At 36.4% G+C, this 23,287-nt stretch overlaps 1 protein-coding gene across 5 annotated transcripts in view; it reads left to right on the top strand.

The window, feature by feature from the left end:
* UNC5D (unc-5 netrin receptor D) overlaps positions 1-23,287 on the top strand; it is a 124,027-nt gene that overhangs the window by 34,480 nt on the left and 66,260 nt on the right. For 4 of the 5 annotated variants that reach the window (XM_085304192.1, XM_085304191.1, XM_085304193.1 and 1 more), the window contains exons 2-3: positions 15,605-15,823; positions 22,321-22,464. In XM_085304192.1, the coding sequence (XP_085160318.1) occupies positions 15,605-15,823; positions 22,321-22,464 (363 nt within the window). Of the gene's footprint in view, positions 1-15,604; positions 15,824-22,320; positions 22,465-23,287 lie in introns of those variants that run through there. The other variant, XM_085304194.1, reaches the window with a different exon arrangement.

The raw sequence follows: 23,287 nt of genomic DNA, 5'->3' as shown, positions 1-23,287 counted from the left end.
TTAGTTAATAATTAGGACAGTAGCTGCCAGCTAGCAAAAATTACAGGAAACTGAGTTGAGTGAGTTACAACTCAGTCACAATTATACTTGAATGTTCCTGTCTCTGTATTCTGGTGCACTGTAGAAGCCAATTTTATTAAAAAGATAACATGTATATTATTTAAGAATTTGATAGGCAACTGAATGAGAAATCATTCTGTGCCAAGGTATTACAGAAACTGATTTTGGGAGGAGATACTGAACTAGCAGCAGGAACAGCTCTGTGCGTGGAAAAGTTTGCTTTTGTGTACCCACCAGTTTAGGTAGATTTCCAAGAGACTGTTGCTTTGTGTTTGGTAACCACTCAGTCAGTGATGTGGTTGGTGTGCGCTGTGGAGGGGTTGTTTGCCCTAGAGTTGCATTACCAATTCTTTGGTAACACCAGGATTTCTTGGGCTGGGATTCTGTTAGCTATGTTGAATAGTCATAATGGATGTTGATGAATGACTTTTTAGGTTTTCTGTTGAAAGGCTCTTTTAGGTATATTGGCACACTGAACAAAATAAAAATAAAATGTTACTGTCTCAATTCAGGTAGGGTTTCTTTGCTTGAAGTTGTAGTAAAACATCTTTGAGTATAAGAAGGAGAAAGAAGAATTGTAAAAGATGTATTTTATTTACTCAATTAACTGGAGGACACTACAGAATTTTTATCATGTTCTAGTACAGGAAACAGCTTATAAGAACAACAGTAAAATAAATGAGGTCTGTGAGACATTTAAATTCTATATATAATATTGTAGTATAGTAGAATATTTTACTCTTTCAGTCCTGGTTACACRGAGGCTGGGATAGCAATTAATTCTAAAAGAGAGGGGAATGCTAGCACATTGTATACCCACAAATACATTTTTCTTTTTTCTGCTTTTCCTTCTGTGATGTCTTTTCAGTGTGCTGTTTTTGTATATCTGCTGCTGTTATATATATATAACAGCCTATACAAAAGTGATGCTTCATAAGCTTTTTATTGTTTACTTATATATAGTGTGTGTGTGTGTATATATATATATATAGAGAGAGAGAGAGAGAGGTTAGAACTAACGCCTATTGCAAATTTTAAGCTTTATAGGGTAGAAAAATAGTCTCAGTCATCCTTTTCATTTCAATAAGATATTAAAGTTGCAGTAAATCATGAATTTGCAGACTACACCTACTTAACATAGTAGAAAATGAAATTGCAGATGTCTTGGATTAATCAAACCAATAAAACTGCAGGATATTTTCAGGAGAATAGCAGTAACAGCTTGATTTAAGATTATTCTTTGAAAATATTGCTATTAAGGTGAGCAAACATAGGTATTTATGCCTCCAGTTTTCAAAGTATTAGCTAGTCACCTCCTTTTTGCAAGCATGTAAATTTAGAGACCCTCTTGAGAGAAGAGGCTCCAAAATGCAGAAGAGCCAGATGTGCAGTGGATCCAAGCTTTTAATTCTAGATTGAGTTGGAATAGTCAATAGGAAATAATGAGAGTAAAGACCACAAAGTAATTAGGTTCCGTTTGCTTTGGGGCATTAAAAAGAAACTGCCAGATGTTGAAAATGGATTGTTACATCAGATGTATGGCAATCTAATCTGTTTTTGTGAGTACATTTTACACTTTCCATGTGCAGTGTCCTTCTTGTCTATAATTGGGTGCAGATATCTTGATGTGCTAATTTAAAATGTTGATGATAAATGTGTCCTATATTCTTTCTAGAGTATTTTTCTTCTTACTTCTTTTTCCATGTTTGTCTAGTCTTTCCTGCCCTGTTATGTCTGAGTTGGTAAATTCATCTCTTTAGTTATAGAGGGAATATAGGAATATGTGAGTATCATCTTGTTTCTGGATTGTCCTTTGGGTTTTCATCTCAACTGCTGTTTCAGAATTTGAATCATACTATTTATGCAGATGAATCAGGGTACATGCCTAGCAGCCGAAGGTAACACTGCTGCAGATAAATAATGACCCACCATGGCATGTGAGTTAATGAAGAACTGCCCTGTCTGCAGTGCTGTTATACCGATGTGCTGTATATGATGTTTGTTTTACTACTTCCTTATCCTCTTTTTCTACCTATGGCTTCTCTAGAGATACTCAAAACTCTCCTGGATGCTGTCATGTCTCACATGCTCTAGGTGACCCTACTTGAGCAGGGGTATTGGACTAGATGGTCTCCAGAGGTCCCTTTCAACCTCTATCATTCTGTGATTCTATGATGTGTTATAGGTAGAATTTATTGCAAAGATGTATGTTGATGCCTGATTTTACATATTTTCTTAAATTATTAGGTTTGAGTTACCTGAGGAAGCAAAAATCAACTACAGAATTCTTTAGTAGAGGCTTAATTAGACCATTAGGGATTTAAGACTCTGCTGCTGAGAATTACACTGTGATTTCTTATTCTTGACTGTTGAGTTTATTTAAACTACATTTCAAGATATGTATTAGACCAGTGGTTGCACATGAAAATAAAGGCCATATCTTGGGAGAGTTTCTTTCTCACTTTAGGCTAAAAGAAGGGGTTTAAGTAGAAGAGAAATACGTATACCGTTAGTATGAAATGGACACATGCACCTTGCACCTGTCATGAAAGTTGCTGCATTCCATGCAAGAAATTTCAAAGTTGTAATCTCACCTCCACTATGTTGTTTCTTGTGCAACTTGTGCCTCTTGACATATATATATGAAATTAAATAAAATAAAGTGGAAAGCACTTTCTTATAAAATTCCAAAGTTGGAATAGGTGGTTACCTCCTTTGAAAACTGGGCAGATAGTATTTATGGAACAGTGTGTAGGTATTTTTAGTCAGTAGTATGTAAATCTAATGATGAAATGTTTAGAGCCATTCTGAGAAGATGTCTAAATTGAAAGCCTTTAAATCTTTCTATAAATATTTGCAGTACCAATGACCTTTCTGTATTTTGGTAGCACTTAAAATTCCTACCATGACTGTACTGATTCTGCCTACTAAACTTGTATGTGTATATGTATGCAGTACAGCTTTATAATATCTTTCCTTTTCTTTCAAATGAGTATTTCCATTTCACTGTCTCAGTAATCCAGAGTAACTGAACTAAGATCTGATCATCATCATAATTTTGGCTTCTGTGAACATATCGCGAGTGAAATTAGGCCATCTTTTTTATTAAGTGAAAAGGAGAGTTTTTAGTAGAAAATTGGTTAATGTAGGGAGTTTTCTTCCTCTCTTTTTAATCAAATTTTGCAGATGTTGTTTTTGACAGTATGACAAGCATTTGCTGTTTATTGACAATATGACTAAAAAAGAAAGGAGGTGTGTTTGCTAGTGAACAATCTGTGCGCTGAAGTGTCTGTGCTTACTTGACTACTCTGTTTTCGGGAATGTTAYGTGATTTCTGAATGCTCTGTCAGATTCTTGGAATGAATTAAGTGTAACAGGCTTTTATAGTCAGCACTTCAGGATGGAAATCTGGCAAAAGACGGGAGTATCGGATGTAAATAGTACAATTTGGGATAAAGTTGACTGAAAGAGGCCATGCTAGCTGAGTAGGAGCTAGGGAGAGCTGTTTGCACATGCTAGGAAAGAAATGTGACCTCTTCTCATTTCTCTTCCTTGTTATATATTTTATTTAGTGGAAACTTCACTGTATCTGTTTCACCTCAGGTCAGCTGAAACCTCATACCCTTACAAAAAAGAACTTTTTAAAAAAATCCAAAGAAGTGCTATGATTCAGGTTTTATTGCATCTTACTAATGTATTTGATAACTGGCTATGGTTCAAAAAGGGAATGGGTGGGAGGCAAAGTCCTTTTGTATTTAGAGTTGTGTCATTGACTATTCAGATTTTAATGACTTAAATGCAATGCACACTTTTTTCTGTACTATAATTTACTTTTGACAGTGACAGATACTTGAGTTTGATTCATAGCAAGGTTACTGTGCAAGGCAAAATAGGAAAATAAATGAAACCCACCAACTTTTCAAATGGGAGCGATATTTTAGGTAATACTGTAATTAGTGCATGTAGGCATAAAAGCTATTTCTGAACACAGTAAGGTAGATATAATCATATCTCTCTCTGCATACCTCTTGGGATCTTTGTCATCTTATCCCTAGTTAGCACAGCTCCTTTATACATCAAAGTGCATGTGGAGTCTGGAGAGCTTATTGCTTGATGAAACTAAAATCCTGTGAGATTTTAATGCCAAACCAGGCATTGCCCCCGAAGTGGTGCACATGAACTAATATTTGGGTAAACAAATCCCAGAAATGAGCCTTTTGACTAAGTAGTTTTGAGCTGAGTGTGTAACAACTTGCACTGAAACCAGTCTCACCTTTTTTGGCAGCTTTTCCTAGTGCGGTACTACAGGATTTGCGTTATATATACGGAAAGAAATTTGTTTTTAAACTCTAATTTAGCAGAACATTTGAGGTCCCAGTTAAGCCAATATTTAAGAGGAATCCCTGATCCTCTTTCTTAGAGGAATAGGAAATAAATGATTGTATTTGTTAATTTTAGATACTTCAGACAGGAAGACATCCAATTCCAGAGTACTTTGAAAATCTCAAGTAGGAGCTCCATAATAATTTGTTAACGTTATTTTTACTCGATTTTAAATATTATGAAATCTGCTGTTATTGTTTGCATCTGTAGAGCCTCTAAGTTAATTTATGTCTTGAGGTGTTCCTGTAGCTGATGACAAGTCCTACTTTAATTAGGCAAATGCCAGTCTTTAGATCRATAAGGATTCCCAGATCTTTCTCTTTTTCTATTTCAAAGGTGGTGGTTACTGTTTTCTTTTGCTGACTCCGATGCAATTATGTGCCCTCAGTGTTTGATATGATCAGGTCACTGGTTCCTCTCTGACTGGAATGTGGGGATTTGAGAAGTCTAGATGGACAGGGGCTCAAGTTATGAGCATAGAATTAAACAGATACTACGTATCTTGCTTTTGCTGGCAGCTGAAGAAAAATGTTGCCGTGCTCTGTTACGCAACATCTGTCATTGAGAATTATGTGTATTATCATTCTGTGGTGGAAGAAAAAAGTTCTTCCCCTAATTTAAAAAAGAAATTAAACTGATGTTTATCTGCAGAACAGCTTTGATGTTGCAGTAGTTTTAAGAGAAGAGCTATTTGGAGAATGTGTTGATTTTCTTTGCCTCCCTCCTTTTCTAATACATTGTCAACAGTTGTACAGCAGCCTTATTACTTGCTTGCAAACAAAATGTTGTCTCTAGTCCAGTTTGAAGCAGAATATGAATAGCTTGGCAGTAAGAATTTCCTCCAGCAGTTGAATCAGCAGTTGGTCGCATCAAAGTCTTTAGCCCTAATAATGATCATTGATTTGTGAATTGAGTTTGCGGAAAGCTCTGTGGCTCATTCAATAAATAAAATGGTGCTGTAGCTAAGAATAAATGTTCTACCACATGTGCAGTTATGAATTAGGTATGAATTCATCATATTTATTGTTGCCCTGTTGCTGAGCTTGAGGTACTTGCATCATCAGGTGCTGGATTTTGGCCCAAGGTTTGATAAGCAGCTATGATAAGTCAATAATTGTACTTGGGAGAAATCCTAGTTTGCATGCATCGTTTGTGGGTGAATTGGAGTTTTTAGTTCACTGCAGGTTAGGTTTTTCCCATGCAAGTTAATCTTTTTGATACATCACAGTGCAGCTGATCCAAATGRTAATTATATTTTTGCCAGTGAAATGAGAGCAGAAGGAACTGGAGTATCTTTCAAGTGGTACTAGCACCTGAASAATCCCATTCTCCCAATTTCAAAGCGATTTTAGTCTTTTTAGGAACAGGGAAAGGAGAGCAGGTTACATTTGAGCTCTAATATATAATGAAGTTACTGGTTTTCTGGATTTGCTGGGTCCTAATAAAATGAGTTGGTGATATTTCAAAACTAACTGCTGCCTACATCATCATCATTTCTCCTTGACCTTAATAAATACATCAACTTTATCCTGACATCATTCTGTTTATGCTGATGAATTATTTTTTATCCTTGAAAGAAATCTAGACAGTTAACTATTCTATGTGCAACACTATTTGTACCATTACTAAGTTGATCTTTGATTTTTGTTTTTAGTAGTCTTACGGATTAAAAATCCACTATTTCATGTTCATTATTGATAATGAAAATGAGCATTTTGGTCTCTTGTTCTTGTTTGGTTCTCGTTCATAGGCTTTCTGTGTCATAGACACTTGCAGTTCCAAGTTACCTTTTATGTGTAAATTGAAAATCGAATAAAAGTTCTAAAATATCCTTTGGTTTAAAAACCTTAAATGTAGAGTTTAGCAACGTGGTTTACTTGTCTCTGTGTTCATAAAAAAGGTGAGGGAATTATTTATTTGGGAGTGACTTACTCATTTAGGAAGATTTAGTGTGGTATTTTTAGCTCTGAGCAACATCAAGCTACTGTAATCACTAGGAAATGAACTCATTAGTTCATATAGCAGGGTTTCTTCTGGGAAGCAGAAACTGTGTGTAGCATTTGGGTGACAAAAGTATAAGAACAGAAGAACCCTGATAAAACAGATTTGCTCATTTTTTGACCCTGTATCTTTGCTTACTGTTTAGTTCTCTCAGATTTATAAGTCATACTTTTTTATGCCAGTTGATAAACTGGATCAGCAAATCTAAACCCTATTCTGTGGAAGCAGATCTGAAGTATTTTACTAGTTGTCCTCTCATCTTTCATGACTTCAGCTAGACTCTTACAGCAAGAGGAATATGGCTTGGTTTTCAAGCAGCATACTCACAATATGAAACAATACAAACATTTCTCAGTTCTTGTTAGATGGGATCTCATTCATGTACTGAAACAAAGGTAAACCTCACTGAGTCAAACATCTCAATTTCCAATTTATTGTCTGCAGAGTATAAACTAGAAACTGGCAACCATAAGAATAAAAAGGCATCTGATATGCTAATTTCATTTTTTTTTCTTTTTTTTCCAGAGGAATATATTGAATTGGAAACAAGTTAGTATTATTTTGCATCCTTAATAGAGTGTGCTTGCCAGTCTGCCTTTATACAAATATGCATGTGCTTGACTGAAGACTGTCAAGTTAAACATAAATGTAGATCTCAATCAAAATTGAAAAAAACCATGCCTGGTCATAACTAGTAGTGCAGTACTGTAAACCTCTTTCTTACCTCATTTATCTTGATGTTACTTCATTTTTTTTTGTTCCTTTAGCTTTATATCAGTACTGGAATATTCTATGGTGTCTTGAATGAGTGAGTGGCTGTAAGTTTGAATAGTTCAGAGCAGATGTTACCTTGCAGCTTTGAGCATCCATATACAAATAACTGATGCAGATATACATGCTGGGGCATATCCAAGGACTGAAATGAAAATACAGAAATCTGTAACGAAGTCTTAATCCAGCAATGGACTCCATTTTAAAATTGGCAATGTTCAGTGTTGTGAGAAGTACTGGGGGTAGTATTCTTACCATTTTGACCACTAAAATACACAAGCAGGGAGGAATAAGTTTGTGCCAGTTATCTTACTAATGCAAGCACAAGAAGTTCTTGGAGGTGCTCAGGCTGAATGTTCAAAATAACATCACCCAACTGCTTACTGTTAGTCAGGTTAAGTCTTACCTGCCAGGTTTGTTTTTGTGCAGAAGATAATGGGATGTTTGCCTTACAACTATTCATGTTTATAAAGCAGAATTGTTTTAAATATTCTAAAAAAGACTACTGCCAGTTCCTCTTTAAAAGCTTTTAATAAAATCAGAATAATACGGTTAGGGAGATTCTGAAGCCATTATGCAATCACTGAAATGATACAGTGCTTGCTGTGAAGGAGTACATAAGAGTACCTAATTCAGAGAAAGTTATGTTCACTTTTTTTAAGCTGTTTATGGGATGGAGTGCAAGTTGTCACTGAGTTTCAGTGACACAAGCCTTTCAGAACAGGTTTCATTGCAGCTCTCATAAACATCTGCTTTAGCATGCAGTGAATACCCCTTCCTCTGTGGTTGTTGAAAGCTTTGGCTGAATGATGAGGTTTGACTGAATGTGCTTTAAACTGTTAAAGTTAGGTGAGATGGATCTTGACTTTTTGGTCTAATAAAGATATATCTGTCAAGTCTAGTGAATCCGTCATGAGTAAAGGAGCTAAGGCCTGAGCAGAAATACCATTGCTTTGTGATTGCATAGTGTACTAAAAATTAAAATACTCTGTCTGCTCTCACATTCTGTGAAGACTGCTAAATGCTAAGTCAGTGTAACTCTGGGCTTAGTTCTTGGAACTTGCTACTGCCAATGTAACTTGTGTTGGCAGATATAGGAGCTGGATATAGGTTATTTCCATTACTATAGAAGAGGAAATTCCTGTTTCTTCAGCCTCTGGGCACGCTTGACTACAGTAAATACACCACACTGGGAGAACATTTGACTGTGCAAATAGGCAACCTCAGACTGCACTTTGCTATAAATTCAAAAGGCAACTCCTTTGCTAGTTGCTCAATGAATCTCTTAAGCTTTTTGCGCCCAGTGTACCCTTGGCAGAAGCATGAAAGACATAAATGTTTCATAGCATATCCATAAGGTCTGAGTTTTATTGCTGTGCAGCTATGGCATAACTTAATTTTGGGAGCAAAAGACCAATCTAATAAAGAAATATGTATAGCTTTCAATGTAAATGTGAGGTATCATCTAAATATACGCAAAAATCCAAGCAGAGCACTCCACTTGAGTAGAAACTTCTTTTTTTATAAAGAGAAGTTCCTGTCAGCAGGGTGCTTCTTCGTGAAATACCTTTTGGCTGCAAGCTTTAATCTTCACTCCTCAATCTACAGTACCCTGACTTTGTTGATCTTTAGGAATTAGGATTCCTTTTTACTCAAATAGTTTGGTAAAGAACTAGAGAAAAACTGAGGCTGAATTTCTGGATAGATATGTTATGCTTTTAAACATAATTTTATTTTATATAAATAAATATATGTATATATTACTAACTTATACTCTCTGTCATGTGCAGAGAAATTAAACCAGCACTATGAGTTTTAAGGAAAGCATACAGCCCCTCTAAATCTCAGACCACATTAAGGGAAAGAAAGATGGAATAAAGGAAAATTGAGAAAATAGCCTCATGCATATTAGCATAAAAAATCTTTTCTATGAAAGTGTTGCTTACACAAGCAGTAATACTTACATTCTTAAAGCATACTGTCCCATCAATTCTGTTGACATATGGACATCATAGTGTCTTTCTCAGATGGATTCTATATGAGAAGACATTTGGATGATTTTATTGCTGTTTGCTGAAAAATGAAAGCAAGTATTGAGATGCAGATCAGAATATTTTAGGAAAATACTGCTCAGCTCCTGAATTGTAGTTAAGAGTACTCGTGTAGTCTGCTTGTCAGTGAGAAGAATAGATGGTTCAAGCAAACTCATTGACTTGCCTTTCAGTGGACTAAGAGTGTGCCCATGGTGAGTTTTCATGTTTTAGCCGAGGAACAGTGAATTATTAAAGCAGGCTCACTCAGGTGCTTACAATCGTGGCAGGTCATTCTGTCATTCTCCAGACAGTCCCACTCACCAGCTTTTGAGCCTGTAGATGGTCTTTTGGGTATACCAGGACTTTCTCTTACATGTCTTTTTTATCTTTGTTGAAGAAGCATTGATCCTGTTAAAGCTTAGTGGTTAAAGTTACTTAAGGTAGGTTGTGTAGGAAAGGATTTTTAAAGTGGATAGAGAACCAGGCAGTTAAAAATGTGTAAATTATACTTCACAGTTGTCTTAATTTTTAATCCTATTAAGACAGCTCATTTCCATGATTGTATCCTGAATTTTGCTCTCCTTTCATGCTAATAAGCTGGACGCTATGTCATCCACTCATCTAAATAACAAAGGATAGTGTCTGCAACTGAACACAGTTTTGCTAAGCACTAGAACTAGTACCCATCACATTTGGTTCCTAGTTACATGACTTGCTCTTAGTCACACAAATCAGTTTCAGACCGGCTATTTAGTCTTCTGTAAAATGAAATTGGTAATACTGACTACTCAGATGTTGTCAGACTTGCTTGATACATGCAAGATGCTTTAATGTGATCAGAGAAACCACAATGCATTTCAAAGCAAAGAAAAAATGAGGAAAAAAAAACTATAGGTGTACAGCTAATAATTTCAAGTAGAAACATCCAGCCTCATACCTAATATGTGGCCTATGTACATAGAAACAAAAATCTTTTTTTTTTAATTCAGATATGAGGGATTATTTTACAGCTAAAGATTTTGAGCACACTGCTTTTGTGTGATAATATTTTAGATTTATTTCCACAACTTACTGCAAATTCATTCTTTGGAGTTTTCATTGCAGAAAATTGCCAGGAGGAATGGATTTTGTCTTCCTCAGCTGGCAGAACAATTTTCCACCTGTCGCCCAAATATTTGATGAGAAGGATTATGGTTCAGCTGCTGAAAGTTTATATCCATAGGAAGCAAGAGGGTCTGATGAAACTAATATACTGACACCAAATGTTGGTTTGCTGGGATGTATATGCTGCACTTGTGACTTTCAGCCTCTGCTGAAAATTTAGAAGACTGGCTATAGAGATGTGAAATACAGAAAAGACTGTGGTTGTAGAGGATTTTTTTAAGCAGACCTTGATTTTCCACCAGTACTGCCTTTTGTTCAAAGGTGATCTATCCTTTGTTAAGTGCTTGAATTAATTAATGAAGTTTCTGGGTTTTCACTTGCACCATCAGGGTTTCCAAACACTAGTTAGTCTCAGATCTTAGTGTAGCAGATTTTATCAGCACAGCTAGAGGAGATGGAAGATTTATTTCTACTTTCCCATGAGGTGGCATCCTATGAGATGTCAGTTTTAAGAGTATCATAAAAACATAGATAGCAATTATCTCAGATGTACAACTTAAAAGCAGGAGAAATACTCCCTCCTTGTGGGTTAGATGAAATCTAGTTTAAAAAAAAATAAAAAATAAAAAGCACTCTTTGGTTGCATAATCAAATTCACTTAAACTCCTTTTTATAGAATGCCCTGAAACTGGTAACATTGATGTTCTTAGACTTCCTTACTCCTGGGTATACRAACATTGTTAACAAGAGAATTTTTCCTCACAAGCCTATTTGATAGGTACTTAGCACTTAAGCCGTGGGTTTTACTATGAGATTCAGTCCATTTTTAAAATTGAATAGCAGTAATCTGAGTTTAATATAATTTAGCCAGCCTAGAATGTTCACTGTGATACTAGCTTCCCCCCCCCCGCCCTGGATAAAGCAAAGATGATCCCTGAAGATGATTCTGTGTGTGAAATTGTTTGGTTTAAGGTATCTTACTTATRTTTCACGCCTTTGAAAACCACATTTATAATAGAGAGAAATATGCATTTCTTTGATGTTTGCTACTTCAAAAGATACTTGTTATTCAAAAGCAAGTTCATCTGTTTATCAGTTCTCAGATTCTCTCTGCTCTAGAGTGGCAGTAATTGGTACAAACATAGTCCAAAATACTTCATTCGTCCATGTGTGTCTAAAGTGCACAATAATTGGCTTAATTATTTTTGTGTTTGGTTCATGAAGTGTTTACTTTAGTGAAGCATATAAGGAATTTATATATTCTGTAACATGAATTTTTTTCATCCTCTGATTTCCCTGTAAAAATGAATTTGCGTGAACAAGACAGTTGACATTATTTAGTTTTTAGAAAGTAATGGACTGTAGGTGGTTCAAAGATCACCAGGAATTAATAGTATCAGACATATGAAAAAGGTGGTAGGTAGTGCTCATATAGAAGTTCAGCTCTGATCATCTCTTGTTGTCTCTTTCAAACAGTGAATAGATGTGCCCTAATGAACAGTGGGATGGTTTAGTCAGGGAAAGGCAGATTTTTCTTAATTGCTTACAGGGAGCTAAAACTTAGGCTCTTGGAAATCTTCTGCACTCTAAGAAATCAAAGACTAATGCCAAGGTTTATAAATTCAGAGGACTTGGAAAAAGAAAACAAAAGGGGAGGAACTTCTGAACAAGACAAGGAATCTAAAGAGGGAATGCCTTTGCATCAGTGTAGCTCATGTCTCCCTGTTGGCATAGGTAAGATAGGAAGGAACTAGTTTGAAGGAGATCCCCCAAATAAGGAAACAAAGAACAAAGGAAAAAAAAAGACCTGACAAGCAGGATAGGGAAGTCAGGGATCCTGAGAAGACTTGAATCTTAGGAAAACTTAATTACGAGTGGGAGGAAATTTAGATAGGGGGATGATCATGTTTGTTACTTTTTCTAGAACTTTGTTTTCCTTGTACTATCAAAATACAAAATGACTGTTTACTCATGAAATGTCTCTGTATCTGCTTCCAGGTGTTAGGCATCTCTTTGTTTTGGTGCCTATTTAGACTGTGAGGTTATTAAGAGAGAGTCTTTGCCTTGGAAAGATGTCAGAGATAAAGAGAATAGGGAGTACTTTGACTTACTCTGGAATAGAAAGCTTAATAGCGCCTAGATCTGATGTATTTGCACTCAAATATAGTAATGTGAAAATGTTCAGTTAGGAAAACTTCATGAAGGCTGTGGCAGAAAGTGCTTGATTTTAAAACCTGAAAGTAATGGAGTCTACTGTGGTAGGTAGCATCAAAGTAAGTAGTTGTTTTATCATGGTTATTGTTACAAAATGAATATCCGTATTTACCCTTGCAAGCTATTGGGTTTGTTTAGGACACTTTTCTTAAGAAAAAATCTAGAAAATATTACTTCTTCAAAAACTACAATCTTTTCAATTAAAAAAAAATTAGACTTCATTTTGCATTATGTTTTAAAATCTCACTTAAAGCTTTTTCTAACATCTAAATTATATCTTTTTCAGATTTGAAATATTGAAGGATTTATCTGTGGTGCTATCAAAATTTTAAAATGTGAGCAGTGAGCTAGGCAATGTAATTTGAAGGGAAGAGGTTGCTTGTTGCTGTTTTTACTCATGTATTTGTGGGAGATTTTTTAGAGTATGTGGCAGGAAATAACATTTTAATTAGGATTAGACTGAGACACTGAAATGCAGAAGGGCATTTATTTTAATGTATCTGAAATATTGTTGTTTGATTCTTCAGTTTAAGTATGATAAAGGGACCAGTAAAGAAAGTCTAGCGTATCATAAATCACACTAAATATTTAGGATGCAAAAACTGTAGTTACCACAACACATTAAATGGATGTGATTGCACTCCCTGTCTAATTAGGTAGCCATATGGAGAAAAGTCTATTTAAAAAAAAAAACAAGGAATGCTTTTTTGCCGTAGTGAACTTTCTCAGATTATGTAACCTCAGAGGCACAGAACTGCCTTGGCAGCCTATCTGCACACAGTATAGGAGTGGCCTTGCTTACCTATGCTAAGGATTGTGTGAGCTACTCAGTGAAGTTTAGTTCAGTTCTTGCCAGATGCTAGTTTCATCTGAATTGTAAGATGTGGTATAACAGTGAATTCAAGCAATTACAGTTGTGAATCCTGCCAAAGTATAATATCTATCTATGAGTCAGCTGAGGATAGGATATAGAGAATCATTGCTCTTTTGGTGTACTGTGATCTTTGCTTCAAATTGATTTTAAGAGCACTTAACCTAGTGCTAGTTAGGTTAAAGTGAAAAGATACACCTTGATTTCTGCCTTTATGTTAAATATTTTGTTTAAAGATGAGCCACTTCAACAACTCTACTGGTGATGGGATAAAATATTTTTACTTCACTCAGGTTTTTCTGCTGGTGAAGTGAGCTGGACAAAAGGAGTCCCACAACAGGTGTAAATTTGTTGTTTTTAGGTGCTCATCGGTAACGTGTTAACAAGGATCTGAAGCCACAGCATGGCCTCACCCCATGTGCACAAAGAATTATTCTCTTAATTTCAGTGGGGCCAGGATTTTGTCCTGGGTGTCAGGCCCTAAATAACAAATTCAGTGGAGTAACAATGGGAACTTCTGACTTCTCTGGTTGAATGTTCCTTATTGAACTGTCCACTATTTTTCTTCCATGCAAGGGTGTTGCTGCCTTGTGAGGCATGCAAAGCATTGGTGGGAGCATGAGATTTCTGTCTCTCTCCAAATTCTTATAATGCCATTTTTTTTTTATTTCCTAAAAGCTTTGGTTTTATAAAGTCTGCAGGGGCATAGTGTTACTGAAGATTGACAAGATGGAAATTGGTGTAAATGACCAGCAGTAAAAAGCTAAGAATTATGATAGTATTTTATGAAGTATATTTTGAATATAGTTTGAAATATTGGGGCCATTTGCAAAAAGGCCCCTTTTGATCTCATTTGAAAATCATAATAATCTCTTAGCACATACACAATATATATGTTCACACACAGATGAACGGAGTTCTAAGTGAGAGATATGTATTATTAACAGAAGTGATGGCAAAATATAGTCTCTTTTTTCATAATCTACTAGATCTGTGGATGTTTTTAGACTTGCTTTATTTCATCATCTTACCTTTCATCTAACTTAATCTCGTTATTTTCAGTAAAATCACATATATATTGCTCTCAGCTGTTCCTCTATTATAGTGCATTCCCTTCACTTGGATATAGACTGTGCTCTCCTCTCTTATGATTTGGCTGCACTGTATGTGTTCAGTCCTTTTAAATCTTTCTTCATAAATTGATCCTTTCTGGCTTATTTTTGTTTCTGTTCTCCAAATTTTCTCACAGAATTGACCATCTACTGAAATAAGTGCATTGGGACCAAACACGTTCATGCTAAAAATCAATGTGAATTTCCTGAGTTTAACTACAGAGAAGAGGATTTGACTTCATAAAAATGAGAAACTTGTATTTCAGTGCTCCAATATTCATATTGGGTATAGGAATTCAAAAAACAAGATACCTAGGCTTAATTGGTGTTGAATGGATGTCCTTGGATCCTGCTGTCTGTGAWGTAAGCTGAGAAAGCTCACTGTGTTGCAGGCTCTAGCTCTACAGAAACCTCTTTTCAACTTCTATATCACCTTAAAGGGGCTGCAGTAAATGGAATCAGCCTAAAAGCATATTGAAAATTTACTGTAAGTGGGTATGAAATCGCAGTTTGCTTATTCCACTACTGGTGTGCTACGGTAATGCTGTTTGTAACGTGAATTTCTCTGTGGTTAACGCTCTGATCCCTGTTAAATCTACAGCAATTGTCTAAAGGAAATTAAATTCAGTGTTTGAGAGAGAGGCAGGTCTGATAGTTAAGGCACTGGACTGTCACTCACAAGAATAAGGTTTAATTTCTGCTTCTTCCACAGACTTTCTGTCTGACCTTATGCGATTCATTTAATCTCCCTGTGCCTCAGTTCCCCATCTGTAAAATTAGGTATACTGATGATGYGTTTTTCTGATGCTTCAATTTTCTTTGGTAGCTCTTACATGTAAATTATTGTGATTGTGCATGTGTGTGTCTGTATATGTGTGTGTGTGTGTTTCTCTCTCTGTTCAATGCCATGCAAAACAAAATCCTGATAACTGTTGCTTTCTTCAGGTGTTACTAGCTTATAATAAAATGCTAAATGGCATTTAATCAAATAAAGGAGATGATACATAAGATGAAAAAACATGAAAAATATATATTTTCCTTTCCTTCCCTTTCAGGAAATGATAATGGTGAAGCCCTTCCAGAGTCTATCCCATCTGCTCCTGGAACACTGCCTCATTTTATGGAGGAACCAGATGATGCCTACATTATAAAAAGCAACCCCATTGTCTTACGTTGCAAAGCTATGCCAGCTATGCAGATTTTCTTCAAGTGTAATGGTGAATGGGTCCATCAAAACGAGCATGTGTCTGAGGAAAGCATGGATGAGACTACAGGTAGAGCTGATGTATCCTTTCAAAGATATATTTGAATGCAGTGTCTATAAGCAGTATATAAAATAGAATAAGGAAGAGGAGAGCACATTCAGAGATAAACAGGAAAACTGTAGATTTGACTTAGTTGGACTTAGTGGAGGAATGGGAGCCAGCTCTAATTCCTAAGTCATATGGTGGTGTCAGCTCTGCATGGAGCACAGCCAGTAAGCCTTGCTAGGAGGGCAGGATGTATTAGCCTAAGCTTCTAGTGCATTACTGCGACAACATGTTTTAGTTGGCCTGATGGGTGGGTAAAACCAACTCATGTCAGCTTGTGAGGTACTAGATAGATAAAGCTTTATAGGGTTGGGAGAAGCTGTTTTCCAAAATGCAAAAGGGGAAGCAGAGGCTAGGAGGAAGTAAGAAATGGGCAGAACTGAAAGGCAAAGAAGGCAAATACTCATCCTGGCAGAGCAGACATAGTACAAACAGGGAAAATGGAGAAGAAAAATGAATGTGGATGCAGGAGACAATATGCAGAGAGGATAACAAACTGAATATGTACCACAAACTTTCCAAAGTGGAGGTCTAGGGTCTGGTTCAGCATTAACCAAAGATGATGAACTCTCTGAAAGAAAATTAATAGTTCTAGGGGTAACGTTAGTTTTGCATATTTTGATTGAGTAATACGTAAGAGGAATTACAAAGAGAGAAAACCTATATTTTTATGAAATTCGTCAGCCGGGACAAAGCTTGAAAAGTAATGTAGTTCTCACTATGCTATATGAATTGAAATTTCCCTTCACCCCAGCAGTGATAGATATTAGATAGGTAATGAATCTAAATGGGAGAAATCCTTTGTGTAAAAGTGTGTATCTAAAAGGAGAGAATGAGAAGAGAGAAAGATGAAAAACGATCAACAGATTTTATTGTGCTCCCAGCACCTCCTGTATCCTTTCTCATTTAGAAGCATCTTGATAAGTATTGCAAACCAATTTAATGCTGCACCATCTTGTAATTTCACAATTTTGTTTTGTTATTGCTTTGTTCCTCCTTTTAAATTCCAAGATTGCTAGGCAACTCTGTGTCTCAGAAATAACACTGTAGGCATAACATCCTCTCTATCAATACGAGAAATTCCTTTTTAGAGGAAAAATGACATTTAAAAGAAGTTACGTTTCCTAAAGCGGCAGTGGTATTTGGCATTCTTTTGTAAGTGACACATTCTGAAGAAATTTCATACTAAAGGCTTTTTGTAAATGCTAATCTGGATGAATTTTAATTTTTACTGTTACCTTTTTGAAAAGAACTTAATAAGCATAACCTTTACTTCCAAAGGCAATATATAAGAAATGTCGTCCCTAAATGTTTTTTTCCATATGGTTAATGAAAATCTATCTTGTGAACACTGCAATTACATTTTCTAAGCCTTGGATTAATAACAGAATAAAGAAAGATAAAGCAGTATTAGACATTAGGGTCTTTTTAATAGCACCAGTAACACTGAGACTGGAGATACAGAGGCACACGCATAGAAAATGGGATATGGAATATAAAGGTTGCAGTTTTGATTTTAGCCCATGGTCAGAACTAGTCCTAAAATTGTTGTTCTCTGAACATAGGTATTGTCCAGACAGCTCAGTGTGTTCTGAAAACTACGGCAATGGTCCTGAGATCATAAAAGTGCAAGTAAAGGCCGTATGTAATAAAATGTTGAAAGACAGGCATGGACATATTCTCTCTCATGATTTATCCATAAATTATTTTGGAACTCCTTCCCAACCTTCAGTGGACAGCGGACTACTGGTTTTTGTTTCTTTGTTAATATGTATAATGGCAATGTCCTAATGTTTTGGATATAAATCTGGGATATAAACATGTCTGTTACCAAGCATACACAGTATTCTGGATACTGTGCAGCTTCCATCTGTGAAAAACTGCATTGGGTTTTATGCCAAGAGTAGTGCCCCTGGTTCAAGAGTGTGAGAATGGTGCATTAATTGAAAGGGAGTCACACTAAATGAAAATGGGTCTGTCCTTTTCCACACTTCCACTATTTGTTAAGAGATGAAAATTCTGAGAGGGTATAATAGACRAGTGGTGAAAAACAACAACAAAGCTCCAGAACAAGAGAAAGTTAAAGGCTAAAAGCAAAAAATGTATCTTAGCATCTCTACAAATTTTTCCCAGCAAGCTCTTAGCCAGGTACATGCAAGAAGTATTTGGCAGTGGTACATGAAGGCACAATGTTGCTGATAGATTTTTATTACAGCTCAGTATTGTGCATGTATAAAAGGACAGGAAGAGCAGCTGTCAGTAGGCAAGAGTATATTTTTTCATTGTGCTGAGTATGAAATGCCATTCTACAAGATCTTATAGAACAGAAATAGTCTTAGAGTAAGACAAGAGCCACTATTAATTTGAAGAGCAAGATCATCGTGAGAAGAAGGATAGTTTTGTAGTTAAATATTGGGCTCTGACAGATGCTGGCTGCCTGAGGATGTACTATATGTTCTGGTAGGCTTGCAGAGGTTGAACTGAAGTCTTTGCTCTTGTGGCTTTGGGACTTTCTGTGCAGAAAAATCAGTGTGGGCACGCCAGCATGTGCTACAGCTAGGATGTATACAGGTTTCCACCTCTGATGCTACAGTCAATTGTTCAGTTAGTGACCACACCATTTCATCTTGACCAGCCTTAGTTTCTGAGCTGCAGAAGGGAGATGATAATCTGTAGTCTACCTTTTCTGTTTATTCCACAAACGTAGAAGGACAAGAACTTCTCGGTATGCACTCTGCCTCATAAAGTAAGAGCCTCAGCTACTTACGCTACTGTGGTAAAAATAAAATAGTTATGGTCTGACTCATTTCCTTCTGCTTTGTTTTGCTTGCCTGAACATTTCAGCCTGCACCTCATAATTATTTTTAAAATATTTCAACTTTAGCTTTTCCCACAGGATCAGACCTGCTGAGAGTAACTAGAATTTTCTTGTCTGATAAATAAAAGGATTACAGCAATAACAACTGTCAGCGTTTTTCTCATTTAAACAAATAAAGCTGACAAATGCTGAAGTTCTGTGCAGCTCTGTTATGTTTTGTACATAGAAAGCAATTATTCATCTGCTGCCAGCATTAGTCTATCTGCAACTAAACCATTCAACAGTGCAGAAAGCTTATTAGCATATCAGTACCATAGTCATAATTTTATATTCTGTAAGGCTGTACTGAATAACAAAAGATAATGGTTGTAATTTGCAAAGTAATTTAAAGAGTTGGACTTGTAGTGCTTATTAGAGTTGCCCAAGTTCCAGGTACAGTGTTGCTGCTGTTCATAACATGCCTGTTTTTATTTTGCATGGATTTTTTGTTCAGTGTCATTTTCTATGAATAATTTTTCTGGCATTTTTTGAGATGCAGAGGGTGGGTGAATATGGCTGTTTGGTGAACTATAGTGATGTTAAACAGAGAACATATACCTCTGTCCCCAGTAAGTTTGCTTTCTGTAGTTGTTTCTAAAAGAAATGAAAATAAATGTACTTTTTGTGTACAGAGTGTAACTTTGACTAGACACGCTCCAGAGGTCCATACCAACCTCAACAGTTGTGTGATTTTGTTATTTTGGATGCATCTGTTTGGTGTTTTGACAAACTGGGAGACCTTTAAAAGGATGTGAATTCCTACCCTTTGCATTCTCAAAGTACTGAACTTCCCAGTCTCTGAAAATCATGTACTTCTTGGTAGTCTGATTCAAGACACATAAAATGCTAATTGCTTCAGAAAATACAGGCTGCTATATATTAATTAAGCAACATATCAATGAAAGATAGAGCTCTGCTGGAGATTTTCTTGCCCGGATGCAGCCCTGTCTGACATGCTCTAGGTGGTCCTGCTTGAGCCGGGGGGTTGGACTAGATGATCTCCAGAGGTCCCTTTCAGCATTACTGATTCTATGATTCTATCTTAGCAAAGCTGGAGCTGTAGATTTCTGTATTCGGAATAATGTGTGTAGGAATGATTTCTGCTCCTCTTGTGCATGTGCCAGCTTTTTAGTTTGGTATCAGTAAAGGTGCTGTTACTACAAGCAGCAGTGCACCAGAAAAGTTTGCTGAGCCACACACCTAGTTTGGTAAGGGAACGACCCTCTGTATTACGCATTTTTCAAAAACTGAGAGAGTTCAGAAGACAGTATATAATAACCAGGTAGGTGAATGCTAGCACTTGCAGCAATGTTGTGGTTAATGGCTAGTGACAGAGAGAGTATTCTCTTCCCCAGGAAGTTGCTGCTTTAGAGGTCATGGTGGGACTAAGCTGATCATGGGATGGGAGAATAGCTGGAGATATTCAGGTGCAGCCAATTGTCAAGTAATTTTTTGACCTTTGCAACTGTTCGGACTGCAGCACCTTTACAGCAGTGTGCAGAGGAGCATTGTGTTTGCAGACAGCATAGGTATATGGATTGATACAATGCATATGGTTGCACAGAAGTGCATGTCAACTAACTGAATACTGGATGGGTGGTTCCAGGCTGCAGGCAGGCCCTCTTCTAAGAAATTGTCAGTATTTGTCAAGTACTTTCTTCGGTCTTTGTCCAAGAAGACATTAGCTACATGAGTTGCAACCTTGTTGGGCACAGCTGTAAATTAACTTGGGTTTGGAAGCTCTCTACTTTGATATTCTGTAGCTTTGAGATCATTCAGAGAGCTCATATAGCTTGATTTCCCATAGGCACAGCATCAGGAAAGTGTGCATTTGTCAGTGTCATAATACATCATAATGAGATGCTTAAACTTTACCCAGTTAAGTCCTGCTGTGTCAAGTCACCAGGACTCAGAAGTGCTCTAATGGAACTTACTGCTGGTGCATTTATCTTTAGTCTATAAAGATCACCGCGCAAAGTGGTTGTATGGCTGAGAATTCAAGGATTCACCTTGTCAGAGCAGTTTGGATGTTTAAATTGAGAGGGTATATTTTCATCATCCAATTTACAGTCAGTGCCTCACTGAGGAGAGAAGCATCTGACAGAACTGCTGAGTTCCATGTGCGCTGTTTAGTTCATAATGGCCTGCTTTCACTGTGGCACAAAATAAGGGATTTTTCATAAACAGTTTTGTTGAGAACTACATTGACATATTTAAAAAACAAAACAACACATAGAAACAACCAGGAGCAGCAATCTCTGCTTTTCACATAGTGAATAAATATTTAAGTGACTAAAACGATTATTGAGACAACTTGGGTAGATACCACAGATTTGGCCTTATCCTCAGGTATCGTTGTGAAATGTGACAAGCCAAACAGAGTAAATGAAAAGAAATAAAAATGCTCTTTGCGTACTGGTGGAAAAATAGCACAAATTTTGTATTGCTTTATGGTATTTAAGGCTCATCTGACCTTCCTCACTGCTCCTCATTCAGCATCCCCAGTGGGCCTTATCTCTTCTATTTCCTGAAGGAACAGATTGAATTCTTGATACCTTTCAAAAGTGAAATACTGAGCTGTTAATGATGCCTGAGACTAAGTGAAAACCAATTTATGGAGTTCAAGTTTAGAAATTTCTTCCTGCTTTATAAACTTCACAGACATGGAATATTTTCAGATTGAGTTTTTATTCATTTCTAGTGAAGGGGAAATAAGTATCTTGGGATTGTACAGGAGAAAAGGAAGAAAGTAGTAGGCATGAATGTTTTCCATTTTCAATTTAGTGTTTTTATGACTACCTCTTTCAAATGATTACTAATGCCTTTTAACACAGATTTGGGTTATATTTGTTCTCCCCAAGACTGTCATACAAAGGTAGTTGTAGATATGGCCAACATCCCAAGCATACAAAATTAGTAGGAGTCAAGCTTAAAAGGCTTAGGTACCTTATGCCAGTAATTCACCAATTTTTCACTGATTTTGGGGAGAAGCCTGATAAATTAGCCAAATCTCAGAAGAGACCTGATGACTCTCCTCTAAATCAAGGCTAGCCAAGAATAAAGATGGGAAAAGCCCTGTGCATTTCTTAGACTGCTATTATTTACATGACCTCCTGGATACAAGTGAAATTTAGCAGTATCACCCATCCACCTTAAAGTGTTGTCTTGCATTTGTCTTCAAGCTTTGTCGGAACCAAACACTTGTATATTTCTGGCTGTTCTAATTTGATTTGGGGTAATTAATAGGCCTGTTAGGTACTTCAAATAGGTTTTTAAAGGCACTGAGAACATTAGATGGGAATAGTTTTATTGTATATTATAAAATTCTGAATAAATACCCTGGGAGAAAAAGGCATAAAAAAAAAGGTTTCTGAAGGAGATGTTGTTTTCTTCCAAAGACTGCAATGGGTGGATAGTTCTTTTAACTCAATGCATTATGACCTAGTTGGCTTTTAGAATTTAATTAGTGATAATATATTATTGTCAAAGTAATTAAAGTTTTGCCTTGATTAAAAATGGAGTTGTTTAATTAAAAGATTTGGCTAACCTTGGCCCAAGCCCACGTATCCTATGTCAGCTAATTTTATGTATCTTTTCCCTTCAGGCTTAAAAGTTCGAGAGGTGTTCATCAACGTGACAAGACAGCAGGTGGAAGATTTTCATGGACCAGAAGATTACTGGTGTCAATGTGTTGCTTGGAGCCATCTAGGGACCTCAAAGAGTAGGAAGGCATCTGTCCGTATAGCTTGTGAGTAGAACAAATGTTCTGCTGTTCTAGGTTTTGTAAGGTACGGGAAAATACTGTTCTTTAGAGTTTTTATATACGTATATGTATTATATATAAAATGGATGGCGCTGCTGAGGCACTGCTGTCGTTGCAAGTTTTCACTATGGGCTCCTGAAGGAATGTCACAGAAAGCATACTTTTTTTTTTCTTTTCTTTTCTTTTCTTTCTTTCTTTTTTTTTTTTTCCCAGAGCTCCCTTTTATTTTAATGTGAATTGATTGGTTTGCATTTACACTCAACAGCTCTGTTTTCCTCAGAGTTTCTGCTGCATATGCACAGTGTTGCAACAATGCAATGTATAAAGGTTAATGCAAACTGAAAATTGCCTGGAAAGTGCCCTTTTGCTCCATGTTGATGACGGCTCTAAAACCATCTGGAAAATCATTTAATATTGTCTGTCTTCTACACTTCACAGAAAAACTGCAAGAATACAATAGAAGCTTTTGTATTATGGGATTTTAAATCTGATTTTAAATATTGAAGCATATCATTGTTTGTCAGGGATCATAAGGTAAGAGGAAAGTGAAATGAAAATAGGAAAAATGGGATAATTCTAATCAATGGAGGAAAAGATATCTTCCCTCTCCTCTTAAGAAAATGAGATACAAGTACTCTTAATGGAACTCAGACATATTTGGAAGTTCTGTCTTGTCTTTATGGGACTACGCATACATTGTTTAGAAAAAGAAGTTCAAATGCTGTTCATATAGACATTTATAAGAGCCATTACTGAAAGGWCAAGTCAATCTAATAATACAATTATTCATAAGCTAGGTAGATGGTCT

This window comes from Rhea americana, unplaced genomic scaffold (assembly GCF_003343005.1).
Source record: "Rhea americana isolate MKP2758 unplaced genomic scaffold, rheAme1 scaffold_204, whole genome shotgun sequence".
NCBI lineage: Eukaryota > Metazoa > Chordata > Aves > Rheiformes > Rheidae > Rhea > Rhea americana.
This window is presented reverse-complemented; position numbering and strand designations above follow the sequence as displayed.